This window comes from Tamandua tetradactyla, chromosome 5 (genome assembly GCF_023851605.1).
Source record: "Tamandua tetradactyla isolate mTamTet1 chromosome 5, mTamTet1.pri, whole genome shotgun sequence".
NCBI lineage: Eukaryota > Metazoa > Chordata > Mammalia > Pilosa > Myrmecophagidae > Tamandua > Tamandua tetradactyla.
The window spans coordinates 101215124-101228653 of NC_135331.1; the positions used below are offsets into that span (position 1 = coordinate 101215124).

Below are 13530 nucleotides of genomic sequence, written 5' to 3' on the forward strand. Positions count from 1 at the left end.
TACAGATCCAAGAAGTGAAGCGTACCCCAAAGAGAATAGATCCAAATAGACGTACTCCAAGACATTTATTAATCAGAATGTCAGAGGTCAAAGAGAAAGAGAGAATCTTGAAAGCAGCAAGAGAAAAGCAATCCATCACATACAAGGGAAGCCCAATAAGACTATGCGTAGATTTCTCAGCAGAAACCATGGAGGTGAGAAGACAGTGGGATGCTATATTTAAATCATTAAAAGAGAAAACTGCCAACCAAGAATTCTATATCCAGCAAAATTTTCCTTCAAAAATGAGGGAGAAATTAAAACATTTTCAGACAAAAAATGACTGAGAGAATTTGTGACCAAGAGACCACCTCTGCAAGAAATACTAAAGGGAGCACTAGAGACAGATGCGAAAAGACAGAAGAGACAGGTGTGGAAAAGAGTGTAGAAAGGAAGACTATGAGTAAAGGTAAAAAGAAGGAAAATTAGATATGACATATAAAATCTAAAAGGTAAAATGGTAGAAGAAAGTACTACCCATACCGTAATAACACTAAATGTTAATAGATTAAACTCCCCGATCAAAAGACATAGACTGGCAGAATGGATTAAAAAACAGGACCCATCTATACGCTGTCTCTACTCAAAGGACATTAGGGCAAGGACACAAACGGACATTTGCACACCAGTGTTTATAGCAGCATTATTTACAATTACCAAGAGATGGAAACAGCCAAAATGTCCATCAACAGATGGGTGGCTAAACAAACTGTGGCATATACAAACGATGGAATATTATGCAGCTGTAAGACAGTATAAAGTTATGAAGTATGTGACAACATGAATGGACCTTAAGGACATTATGCTGAGTGAGATTAGCCAAAAACAGAAGGGCAAATGCTGTATGGTCTCACTGATATGAACTGACATTAGTGAATAAACTTGGAATATTTTGTTGGTAACAGAGACCATCAGGAGATAGAAATAGGGTAAGATATTGGGTAATTGAAGCTGAAGGGATACAGATTGTGCAACAGGACTGAATATAAAAACTCAGAAATGGACAGCACAATACTACCTAACTCTAATACAATTATGTTAAAACACTGAATGAAGCTGAATGTGAGAATGATAGAGGGAGGAGGGCTGGGGGCATAAATGAAATCAGAAAGAAAGGTAGATGATAAAGACTGAGGTGGTATAGTCAGGAATGCCTAGAGTGTATAATGATAGTGACTAAATGTACAAATTAAAAAAAATGTTTTTGCATGAGGAAGAACAAAGGAATGTCATTACTGCAGGGTGCTGAAAATAGATAGTAATTAATATTTTAAAATTTCAACTTACATGTGAGACTAAAGCAAAAAATCTTTATTGGTAAAAAATTTTTATTTTGACTAGTGCATTTCCTAATATAACTTACGTAGATAGCTTGGTTGAATAACATAAGTACATGTAACCTTGGGTAGGATTTTGGTTTTTTGTCCGGGGCGATGCCCTGATGAATCCCAGAGTGATTTGATCAGTGAGTGGAAAAGTATTTGCAAAGTCCCCTTCGGGGAATGGTGAGAACGGGGGAAAATTCAACCTCCCAAGTTGAATTCTTGATATTCTCACAAGCAGTGTGGACAACCAAAGCTGAGCCCCCAGTTTTGGGGTTTGTTCATAGGAAACTTAACCCCACAAAGGATAGGTCAAGCCTACCTAAAATTAAGCCGAAGAGTCACCCCCTAGAGAACCTCTTGTTGCTCAGACGTGGCCTCTCTCTCCAGCCAACATAACAAGCAATCTCACCACCCTCCCCCTATCTACACGGGACATAACTCCCAGGGGTATGGATCTTCCTGGCAACGTGGGACAGAAATCCTAGAATGAACTGAGACTCAGCATCAAGGGATTGAGAAAAACCCTAGAATGAGCTGAGACCCAGCATCAAGGGATTGAGAAAACCTTCTGGACCAAAAGGGGGAAGAGTGAAATGAGACTAAGTGTCAGTGGCTGAGAGATTCCAAACCGAGTCTAGAGGTTATCCTGGAGGTTATTCTTACACATTAAGAATATATCTTGGATAACAAGGTAATGGAGAGGCTGGAGGGAACTGCCTGAAAATGTAGAGCTGTGTTCCAGTAGCCATGTTTCTTGATGATGATTGTATAATGATATAGCTTTCTCAGTGTGACTGTGTGTGCTGGTTTGAAAGGAAGCATGCCCCCTAAGAAAAGCCAAGTTTTAATATAAATCCCATTTCATAAAGGTAGAATAATCTCTATTCAATACTGTATGCTTGAAACTGTAATGAGATCATCTCCCTGGATGATGTGATTTAGTCAAGAATGGTTGTTAAACTGGATTAGGGGATGACATGTCTCAACCCATTTGGGTGGGTCTTCATTGGTTTATTGGAGTCCTATAAAAGAGGAAATACTTTGGAGATAGAGATTCAGAGAGAGCAGAGAATGCTGCAGCACTACAAAGCAGTGTCCACAAGCCAGCGACCCTTGGAGATAAAGAAGAAAAATGCCTCCCGGGGAGCTTCATGAAACAGGAAGCCAGGAGAGAAAGTAGCAAGTGATGCCTTGCTTGCCATGTGCCCTTCCAGCCGAGAGAGAAACTGTGACTGTGTTCGCCATATGCCTTTGCAGATGAGAGAGAAACCCTGAACTTCATCGGCCTTCTTGAACCAAGGTATCTTTCCCTGGATGATTGGACATTTCTATAGACTTGTTTTAATTGGGACATTTTCTCGGCCTTAGAACTGTAAACTAGCAACTTATTAAATTCCCCTTTTAAAAAGCCATTCCATTTCTGGTATATTGCATTCCGGCAGCTAGCAAACTAGAACACTGTGTGATTGTGAAAACCTTGTGTGTGATGCTCCTTTTATCTACCTTGTCAACAGATGAGTAGAACATATGGAATAAAAATAAATAATAGGGGGAACAAATGTTAAAATAAATTTAGTTTGAAATGCTAGTGATCAACGAAAGGGAGGGGTAAGGGGTATGGTATATATACTTTTTTTTCCTTTTATTTTTCTGTTGTCTTTATTTCTTTTTCTGAATTGATGCAAATGTTCTAAGAAATGATCATGATGATGAATATGCAACTATGTGATGATATTGTGAATTACTGATTATATATGTAGAATGGAACTCATTAAATTCCATTTAATGAATTTATGTTAAGAATTCATTATGTTAAGAATGTTTGTATTTCTTTCTTGTAATATTTTTTTAATTTAAAAATAATTAAAAATAAAAAAAAAATTAAAACATGGCTTTTCTAGGTTATATAATCCTTTCAGACCAGCACAGAGATCTATTTGTTTCTGAGGTCAACCTACTGCCTTCAGCTTTGTTTTGCTCCAGTTGTAGGTTGGGCTTGTCTTTGTTCTTAGTCAGAACCTGCAAGTAGACTTCATGAAGCGTACTGATGAAGCTGGAATCATTCTTTATCGGATTTATTAATGTAGCCTGGAATGAGACTTGCTGAGGATAGTTCAAGCCTTTCTCTGATATTCTGATGTCTCCGCAGTTAAAGGAGAGAGGGAATTTGCTTTCCTTTCAAAGTCTGTGGACCTTGAAGCTGTCTGCTGGAAAATATTTGGGGACAACAGGACAAGATACTATTGTGGTGGTTGTAGTAACCAATGGAGAGCCTGCAACTGGGATGGCACTGGATAACACCTTAGACTGGGCCAACACTTCAGAGTCCTTGTTTTGCTGAATAGACTGAAGGGGAATGTTCTAGTTTGCTAGCTGCTGGAATGCGATATACCAGAAACGGAATGGCTTTTAAAACGGAGAATTTAATGAGTTGCTGGTTTACAGTTCTAAGGCCGAGAAAATGTCACAATTAAAACAAGTCTATAGAAATGTCCAATCTAAGGCATCCAGGGAAAGATACCTTGGTTCAAGAAGGCCGATGAAGTTCAGGGCTTCTCTCTCAAGTGAGAAGGCACATGGTGAACACAGTCAGGGCTTTTCTCTTGGCTGGAAGTGCACATGGTGGACAAGATGACATCTGCTAGCTTTCTTTCCTGGCTTCGTGTTTCATGAAGCTCCCTGGGAAGTGTTTTCCTTCTTCATCTCCAAAGGTCTCTGGCTGGTAGACCCTGCTTCGTGGTGCTGCAGCATTCTCTGCTCTTTCTGAATCTCTTTCTCCAAAATATTTCCTCTTTTATAGGACTCCAATAAACCAATCAAGATCCACCCAAATGGGTGGAGATATGTCGTCCCCTAATCCAGTTTAACAACCACTCTTGACTAAATCACATTTCCAGGGAGATGATCTGATTATAGTTTCAAACATACAGTATTGCATAGGGATTATTCTACCTTTACAAAATGATATTTTGATTAAAACATGGCTTTTCTAGGGGGCATACTTCCTTTCAAACCAGCACAGGGAATGAGTGCCATGTTGCTCAGAGAGGCTGAGGCCATTGCTCTTGCTGCTGCTGCTGTTATTTAGAGGGACGCTCATGAGGCTCTCAGGTGTGGCCAGATGGCCAGCTGCTGGAGGAAAGTTGGGTGCCATTGAATTTTTCCTGAATGACTGTGTCTGTATTTAGTCATGCTGAGGTTTTGGAGATGATCAGTACTTGTCACATTCAAGGAGGTCCTGCAAGGGCTGTGGCTGGCACAGTGTGGCTTAGGTCAGGAGTTGGTTGATTCAGGAATGGAGACCTCTGTCTAGATGTGGTCTTCACTGCCTGCATCATAGTGTTGTTTTTGAGGTAATCTAGGGGGAAATCTGTGTTAAGTAGGAGCTTCTGCTGTCAGAGTCAGACTGAGAACAGGGTTCAATAAGATTGTGGAACTTGGGGCATGCTTTTCATGAGACTGTGTGATGGTGGCAGGAGTGATTAACCCCAGGGTGGTGACTTCAGGTTGGACTGAGTGGTGGCCAGCAGATCAAACACCCAGGTTTTCTGGCCGAAGGGTCCCTCCTGACTGCTCAGAGTAAAAAGATAGGAATGGGCTGGGTTCTTTCTGGGAGACATCTCCCAGTAGCTTCTCTACTTCTTTCTGAATCAAGGCCTTTAATTGTTGGCTATTCCTTTGACAAAGAGTTTCCAAATAATACTTCCACTGCCAGATGTTTGTGTCCAGATGGGACAGACTTACCTTGTGACCTAGAGAATCTCTTCTAAAGTCTCAGTGCTTCACACATTGGAAAGCTGAGTACTTTGCTATAACCCAGGGCTGGAGATATTTGAATCAACTCATCTGATTCCTTGCATATGCATCCTTTGGCTCTGCTTAGCATCTCCAGGATGTCGAAGGGCCTGTGGTCACTGCAGCCATTGGCCTAGCTGAGACTCTGCTTATCCCAAGCAGCCTGCTGGTATTGCTGTGTCACTTTTTCTACCACATTGGCTGTGAGTTTGGCTATGTGGTAACAGTCATTCTTGTCATAAAACCAGATACTATATATTCACAGACTTGTATTTCTACAGAGAAGAAGTGGTTAATGGAGCTGAAATTTTAAATCTTTATTCACTAGTTCAGTTAGATTGTGCATATTCAGTTGATTCACAATGGTATAACTATGGTAAAATGAACCTGACCTTTGATAAACAAATAAGGTCCCTTCTATATCAGTCTTTTCCCACTGGTCGGTCTTGGGACAGAAGGTGTACAGAGCAACTTGGTCCATGAGGTCTGTGGTGCTGGTAATGTAGGGGTCATGTTGCTTCAGGACCACCAGGTCCATCTCTTGCCCAACTCAACTCAGTGGCTGTATCTTAAATCCTGGAACCAACCCCTTCTGTAATATATTTGAAATTGGGAAGGAGTCCTTCACCTTTGTTCATCTTTTCAAGATCCTTTTGGCTGTTTGGGATCCCTTGTCCTTCCATATGAATTTGTTGACTGCCTTTTCCATTTCTGAAAATAAGGCTGTTGGAATTTTGATTGGGTTGTGTTAGAGCTGTAAATTGCTTTGGGAAGTATTGACATCTTAATGATAATAAGTCATCCAATCCATGATATTTTTTCATTTGTTTATGTTTTACCCAATTTCTTTCTGCAGGGATTTATAGTTTTCCATGTATAAGTCCTTTACATTCTTGGTTAAATTTTTTCCTAGGTATTTCATTTTATTCCTTTAGTTACTATTATAAACAGAATTGTTTTCTTGATTTCCTTTTCAAATTGTTTGTTGCTGCTATATATATAATATATATATATAAACACTGATTTTAGTGTGTTGATCTTATACCCCACCACTTTGCTGAATTCATTTATTAGCTTCATTGCTTTCTTGTAGATTCTTTAGGATTTTCTATATGTAGCATCATGTCATCTGCAAACAGAGATAGTTTTACTTCTTCCTTTCCAATTTGTATGCCTTTTATTTATTTTTCTTGACTGATTGCTCTTGCTAGAACTTCCAGTACAATGGTGAATAGCAATGGTGAAAGTGGACATCCTTGTTTTGTTCCTGAGCTTAGGGGGAAGGCTTTCAGTCTTTCACTGTTGATTATATTATTATCTGTGGTTTTTTCATATATACCCTTAATCATGTGAGGATTTAACCATCTATCCTTATTTTTCTGACTTTTTTATCAAGAAATGATGCTGGGTTTTATCAGGTGCCTTTTCTTCATCAATTGAGATGATCATGTGTTTTTTCCTCCCTTCATTCTATTAATGTGTTGTATTACATTAATTGATTTTCTTACACTGAACCACCCCTGTATTCCTGGGATAAATCCCGCTTGATTGTGGTGTATAAGCCTTTTAATATTCTGTTGGATTTGATACTAGTATTTTGTTGCGGATCTTTGCATCTATATTAATAAGAGATGTTGGTCTGTAATTTTCTTTTCTTGTAATATTGTTTTTGGTTTTTTTTTTTTTTTTTAAAGAAGAGTTTAAGACTGATTAGTATTAATTCTTCTTTGAATGTTTGGTAAAATTCACAAGTGAAGCAGTGAAGCTATCTGGTCCTGGACTTTCCTTTGTGGGGAGGTTTTTGATTACCAGTTCTAGTTTGCTAGCTGCCGGAATGCAACACACCAGAGACGGATTGGCTTTTAATAAAAGGGGATTTATTTTGTTAATTCTTCAGAGGAAAGGCAGCTAACTTTCCACTGAGGTACTTTTTTATGTGGAAGGCACAGGATGGTCTCTGCTGGTCTTCTCTCCAGGCCCCTGGGTTCCAACAACTTTCCCTGGGGTGACTTCTTTCTGCATCTCCAAAGGCCTGGGCTGAGCTGCAAGTGCTGAGATGAGGAATGCTGAGCTGCTTAGGCTGTGCTACATTGCGTTCTCTCATTTAAGCACCAGCCAATTAAGTCAAATGTCACTCATTGCAACAGACACGCCTCCTAGCCGACTGCAGATGTAATTAGCAACAGATGAGGTTCGCGTACCATTGGCTTATGTCTGCAGCAACAAAACTAGGTATGCTCACCTGGCCAAGTTGACAACTGAATCTAACTAACACACCAGTTCAACCTCTTTACTTGTTATTGTTCTGTTGAGATCTTCTATTTCTTTTTGAGTAAATTTAGATAATTTGTGTATTTCTAGGAATTTGTCATTTCATCTAGGTTATTTTATTTGTTGGCATACAATTGTTCACAGTATCCTCTTACAACCCTTTTTTATTTCTATAAGGTCAGTGATAACTCGCCACTTTCATTTCTGATTTTTGTTATTTGTGCCCTCTCTGTTATTCTTTGTCATTCTAGCTAGAGGTTTGTATATTTTATTAATCTTTTCAAAGAACCAACTTCCTGTTTTGTTACTTCTATTGTTTTTCTACTTTTTATTTCATTTATCTCTATTCCTCATTATTTCTTTCTTATTGCTCACTTTGGGTTTAGCTTGCTCTTCTTTGTCTAGTTCCTCCAGGTGTGAGGTTAGTTTCATGGTGTTTTCTTATGTGGAGTTACCTGGATATTTTACACTTTTGTTTATGTCCCTTTTTCTCATGGGAGCACTAAGAGAAATGGGACGGTAAAATTTAATTAACTGGACCACTATTTTGATATTGGGAATTAAGACAATTCTCAGCAATCCAGGTGCAGAATAATCAGCTTTCTAATTAACTATGAGTAAAGTGGTATGAAGGACTGGGACCTTCATCCCTTTCTGACCAGGCTCAGTATTTGGGCAGTGTTGATTATCCTTGGTTGTGGCCATCTCCCCATTCTCCTTACTAAGAGGAGAGTTGCTAAACAGAGATTTTGGGGGTTTTTTTTTTTTCCTTCTAGCTGGTTTCGGAGAGTAGAAACAAAAGTCCCAATATAGCCGTCCCTAGAGAATATCTCTAATGTTTTTTTTCTCTTTTTTGTGAAAAATAACATTTATATACAAAAAAAAGCAATAAATATCAAAGCATAGCACCACAATTAGTTGTAGAACATATTTAAGAGTTTGACATGGATTACAATTCCTTAGCTTTTTACTTCTAGCTGCTCTAAATTACTGGAGACTAAAGAGATATCAATTTAATGATTCAGCAATCATATTCATTTGTTAAATCCTATTTTCTCTGTATAACTCCACCATCACCTTTGATCTTTCTATCCGCTCTATTTAGGGGTATTTGGGCTATGGCCATTCTAACTTTTTCATGTTGGAAGGGGCTGTCACTAATATAGGGTAAGGAGATGGAACTATCTGATGTTCTGGAGAGGCTGGGCCCTCTAGGTTTCAGGACTTACCTGGTCCAAGGACCCATCTGGAAGTTGTAGGTTTCTGGAAAGTTACGCTAATGCATGGAACCGTTGTGGAATCTTATATATTGCCCTAGGTGTTCTTTAGGATTGACTGGAATAGTCCTGGTTGGGGGTTGGCAGGTTATGATAGGTAGCAGTGTCTAACCGAAGCTTGCTTAAGAGTGACCGCCAGAGAGTTCTATTTGAACTCTCTCTGCCACTGATACTTTATTAGTTACACTTCTTTTCCCCCTTTTGGTTAGCATGGAATTGTTGATCCCACGGATCCAGGTTTGGATTCATCCCTGGGAGTCCTCTCCCACATCGCCAGGGAGCCTTTCCCCCCTGGATGTCATGTCCCACGTAGGGGGGAGGGCAATGATTTCACTTGCAGAGTTGGGCTTAGAGAGACTGAGGCCACATGTAAGCAACAAAAGAGGTCCTCCAGAAGTAACTCTTAGGCATATCTATAGGTAGGCTAAGCTTCTCCACCACCTACATAAGCTTCACAAGAATAATCCTCAAGACCAAGAGCATGGCCTACTGATTTGGATGTCCCTAAAGTTTGATACAATATCGGGATTCCCTGATGGTAAAGTTTAATAGTTCCATATTTTTTCTCCCATCCCTCAAGGGACTTTGCCAATACTTTTTGATTATCTGCTTAATATACTCTAGGAGGTATCTAGGCATTACCTTAGACTATACAGGATTAAAGGCCCTCTTTCTTATTTTGGGCTTCTTGTGTTTTAATTGTTCAAATGAGGTATACCGATAGGTTGTGTTAGATTATGTGCTACAGAAAATTTAAGTTCTGGACAAAATAAACCTTTCTTCCTTTGGTCTCAAAAAGTATGTGTGGTTCTAAATTATAGACATTGTCTTCCTTACCCCTGTGTTCTGAATTACTTTAACCCAACCTGATCGGCTTCATTCTTATCTCTAACTATCAGGTTTTATATATATATATATATACACATAAAACAACCTCTTGAAATCCAGAAATAATAATTACTACTCCGGAATAAATATCTCTAGTGAATTTTAAGAATGATTTTATACTTTGTCTATCAATTTTAATTTTAATTTGTGAAATGAGCCTCTGAAATACCTTACTCTTTTTTTTTTTTTTGGCATGGGCAGGCTCTGGGAATTGAACCCGGGTCTCTGCCATGGCAAGTGAGAATTCTGCCACTACATCATTGTTGCACCACCCATCTTACTCTTTGAAAAGAGTTTTCAAGGATTTTTCTTCATTTTGAAATCTTTTTTATAGTATGAGAAAGTTTTAACTATTGGAGAATGATGTTAAGACCAATTTCTATCACAGATACTAAATTATGATAATCTATATTAAATTCAGGACTCAAAACGGACTAAGCATTCATCAAGAAATGTAAATAAATAAGATAGGATAAAAAAGTTTGTTTCACCATTTAAATGTGAGCACACTGAGAAATGTATCTTCTTTCTGCAGCTTTTCTGCTTTTTAAACCTCTTGAAGTAGAAGGGCCCCAAGAAAAAGATGGGGAGGAAAAGCATTAAAGGAAAACCATGAATGGAAGAAATGTGGGAAAAACAATGAGTTTAATGAGAAAATGGGACATTATGAAACAGGTCATATTTTTTCTGCAGATGTTATGGGACAACAAGGTTTTGAGATGTCTCAAGTTTTCTGGTTTTGTTTTTGTTTTTCATATGAAAACCATTAGTTACTGCCCTTCAGCTCTGCCACTGTGTATGCCTATGTATATGTATGTATGTCTTTTAATAGTCCTCATCCCTCTGTTCGGATGGGTTGACAGTAATAAGGTTTTCCACTTTCTATACTTCAGGTCCTGGCAAAATTGGCCTGTGGACTAAACAAGCCAAACCGCCAGACACTGGTTTCACAGGGGTCAGTTCCACAGCTCTTCAGCCAAATGCCTATTGGCAAAATGTAAGTATTCAGGGAGCACCTTAATTTTCACTCTTACCTATGTGAAGGTACTCTCATAGGTGCAACTCCTGGTTGTAGTTTCTTCTGTTTCTTAGGTGAGATTAGAGCCAGACAAAATAGATACTGGGTAAATAGGAAGAAAATAACTCTGCAAGTTTTGAAAAACACGTGTATTTTTTATATTAATGAACCTTCAATTCTGAATTATCAGTGGCAATAGGAATTATGGAAGATGTGGATACTTAATCCTGGATGTAAAAATATTAACAACTGATTTTTAGCTAAGTGTTCTGCTGTGTAATAAATATACTGATTAGAAATTTTAGTTCTTCCCTCTAATATCAGATCAGAATGTTCGGGGCTACTGAATTGCTTCTAAACTAGGCCTGAGGGAAGAAACCAAATCAAATGAATAGTTAGGTTGAGCTTACTAATAGTATGTTCTTGACAAGGGCTTATAAATTGTTGAAGGGTCAAGACAGCCCTTCAAGTCAGCAGTGAAGGAGCCATCACAAGACTGCATATGAGTAATTGCTGAATAAATTCTGGAAGCAGTTTACAAAGTTCATAAAGGAAGAAGAGTAATCTGAGAAGGAATTATGAAAAAAAAGGCATAGGATTTTGTTTTCAAGTTGGCAGAATTTGGAGAGTCAGATGAAAATTGGAAAGCAATACTGATTTGGAGACTTTTTTGAGCACAAAGGAAAAATTACAAGGTGTGTCCAGTGAACTGAGACATAGACCAGTTTAACTGGGCCATAATAAGGAAGATAAGCAATAGGACTGAAAAGATAAAGAACAGATTATAGAGGGCCTTGAAGGCCAGGCTGAGGAATCTTGACCATATTCTTAAGTATAGAAGAGCTCAAGTATAGTTCAAGGAGAGGTTTGTTTCAAGGTTTTAATTTTAATCCCCAAATAGGACAGCGGATCCTGTACAATTGAAAGTTTTAAATACAGTTGACTTGATAGCTAATCAGTGACTTTAAATTTTTGTTTATGCAATTGTTAATGTTTTGAGGTCCTAAGTCCCAGAGTATCATTTAACTCCCAGAATCACTTAGTATCTTTCTGGGAAATTAAACATCTTCAGGACCAGTACTGTGCTCTCATTTTCCCTGAACCTTTTTGGCAAGCTACTTACAGAAGCCATATGTCTTATGTGTGCTAACAAGATGTTTATGATGTGACCTATATGCTTTTTGTCTCCTTTTTAAATTAGACGTAGTCTAGGAGGAAAGCTAGGGGCCTCCGTCATTGAAACCCTGGGGGTAGAATACATGGGTGAACTGACTCAGTACACTGAATCCCAGCTTCAGAGTCATTTTGGGGAGAAGAATGGGTAAGTGATTCATGTTTTCAATCATAGCCATTATGGAGATACTAAGTTCAATTATAGACAGAAGTGTTTAATAAACTCGAGGCCTATATATATTTTTAAATTTTGAAATAATTTCAAACTTACAAGACAGTTGCATACAAATAATACAAAACCTATAGAGAGAACTCCAGTGTACCCTCCACCAAGATACCAGATTTACCATTTTCTAACATTTTGCCACTTTTGTTATATCATTCTGTCTGCCTTCTAAATATTTGAGAATAGGTTGCATACATCAGGTTCTTTGTATAGCTAATACTTCCATGTATATTTCCTAAGGAAAAGGATATTATGCAACTACCTTAAGTATAGTTATCAAGTTCAAAATATTTAGAAGTGATATAAAGCTTACAGTCCATATTCCTTTTTTTTTTTTTTTTACAATTGTCCCAATAATGTCCCTTTGGGCATTTTTTCCTCCTTTATTAAAGCCAGTCCAGAATCATATATTACATTATTCTATCATTGTCTCTTTAGTCTCTCTCTTTTTAAATTGTGGAAACATGTACAACATAAAATTTCCCATCTCAGCCACTCCCAAACATACAATTCAATGGGATTAATCACATTCACAGTGTTGTGCTACCATCACCACCATGCATTACCAGAATTTTCCCATCACCCCAAAAACCTGCACCCATTATGAATTAACTCCTCATCCTCCTCCCCCTGCCTCTTATAACCAGTACTCTACCTTCTATCTCTATGAAATTGAATATTCTAGTTATTTCATGTAAGTAGAATCATAGAATATCTGTCCTTTTGTGTCTGATTTATTTCACTCAATATGACATCTTCACGGTTCATTCATGTTGTAGCATGCATCAGAACTTCATTCCTTTTTATGCCTGAATAATATTCCTTGTATGTATGTACCACATTTTGCTTATCTGCTCCTTGGCTGATGGGTAATTTGGGTTACTTCCACCTTTTGGCTGTTGTGAATAATGCTGCTATAAACACTGGTCTACCAATATCTGTTTAAGTCCATGCTTTCAGTTCTTCTGGGTATATGACTAGAAGTGGGATTGCTAGATCAGGTGGTAATTCTTTGTTACTTTCTGAAGAACCACCCAACTGTTTTCCACGGTGTCTCCATCATTTTACAGTCCCTTCAACAATGTATGAGTGTTCCTATTTCTCCACTTTCTCACCACTTAGGCCTTTCTTTAGGTTAATATTCGTTCTTTCTGGTAGTTTCATTGAACCATCTTTTTTTTTTTTTTTAATTCTGAAAAATAACATGTATACAAAACAATAAATTTCAAAGCACACCACAACAATTAGTTATAGAACAAATTTCAGAGTTTGGCATGGATTACAGTTCCACAATTTTAGGTCTTTTCTTCTAGCTGCTCCAAGATACTGGAGACTATAAAAGAAATATCAATATAAGTGATTCAGAATCATTCTCATTTGTTAAATCCTGTCTACTCTGTTATAACTCCACTTCCTCCTTTGATCTTTCTCCATTCTTTAGGGGTATTTGGGCTATTCCCATTTTAACATTTTCACGTTGGAAAGAGCTGTCGATAACATGGGATAGGGAGATGGAAC

The 13530-nt window shown here is 38.1% G+C and overlaps 1 protein-coding gene and 1 pseudogene across 5 annotated transcripts in view; one reads left to right on the top strand and one right to left on the bottom strand.

The window, feature by feature from the left end:
• Positions 1–13530, top strand: part of POLH (DNA polymerase eta) — a 59958-nt gene that overhangs the window by 36676 nt on the left and 9752 nt on the right. For all 5 annotated transcript variants that reach the window (XM_077161884.1, XM_077161883.1, XM_077161885.1 and 2 more), the window contains 2 exons: positions 10489–10592; positions 11815–11934. In XM_077161884.1, the coding sequence (XP_077017999.1) occupies positions 10489–10592; positions 11815–11934 (224 nt within the window). The remainder of the gene's footprint in view (positions 1–10488; positions 10593–11814; positions 11935–13530) is intronic.
• Positions 4338–5797, bottom strand: LOC143682243 (mRNA-decapping enzyme 1A pseudogene; annotated as a pseudogene).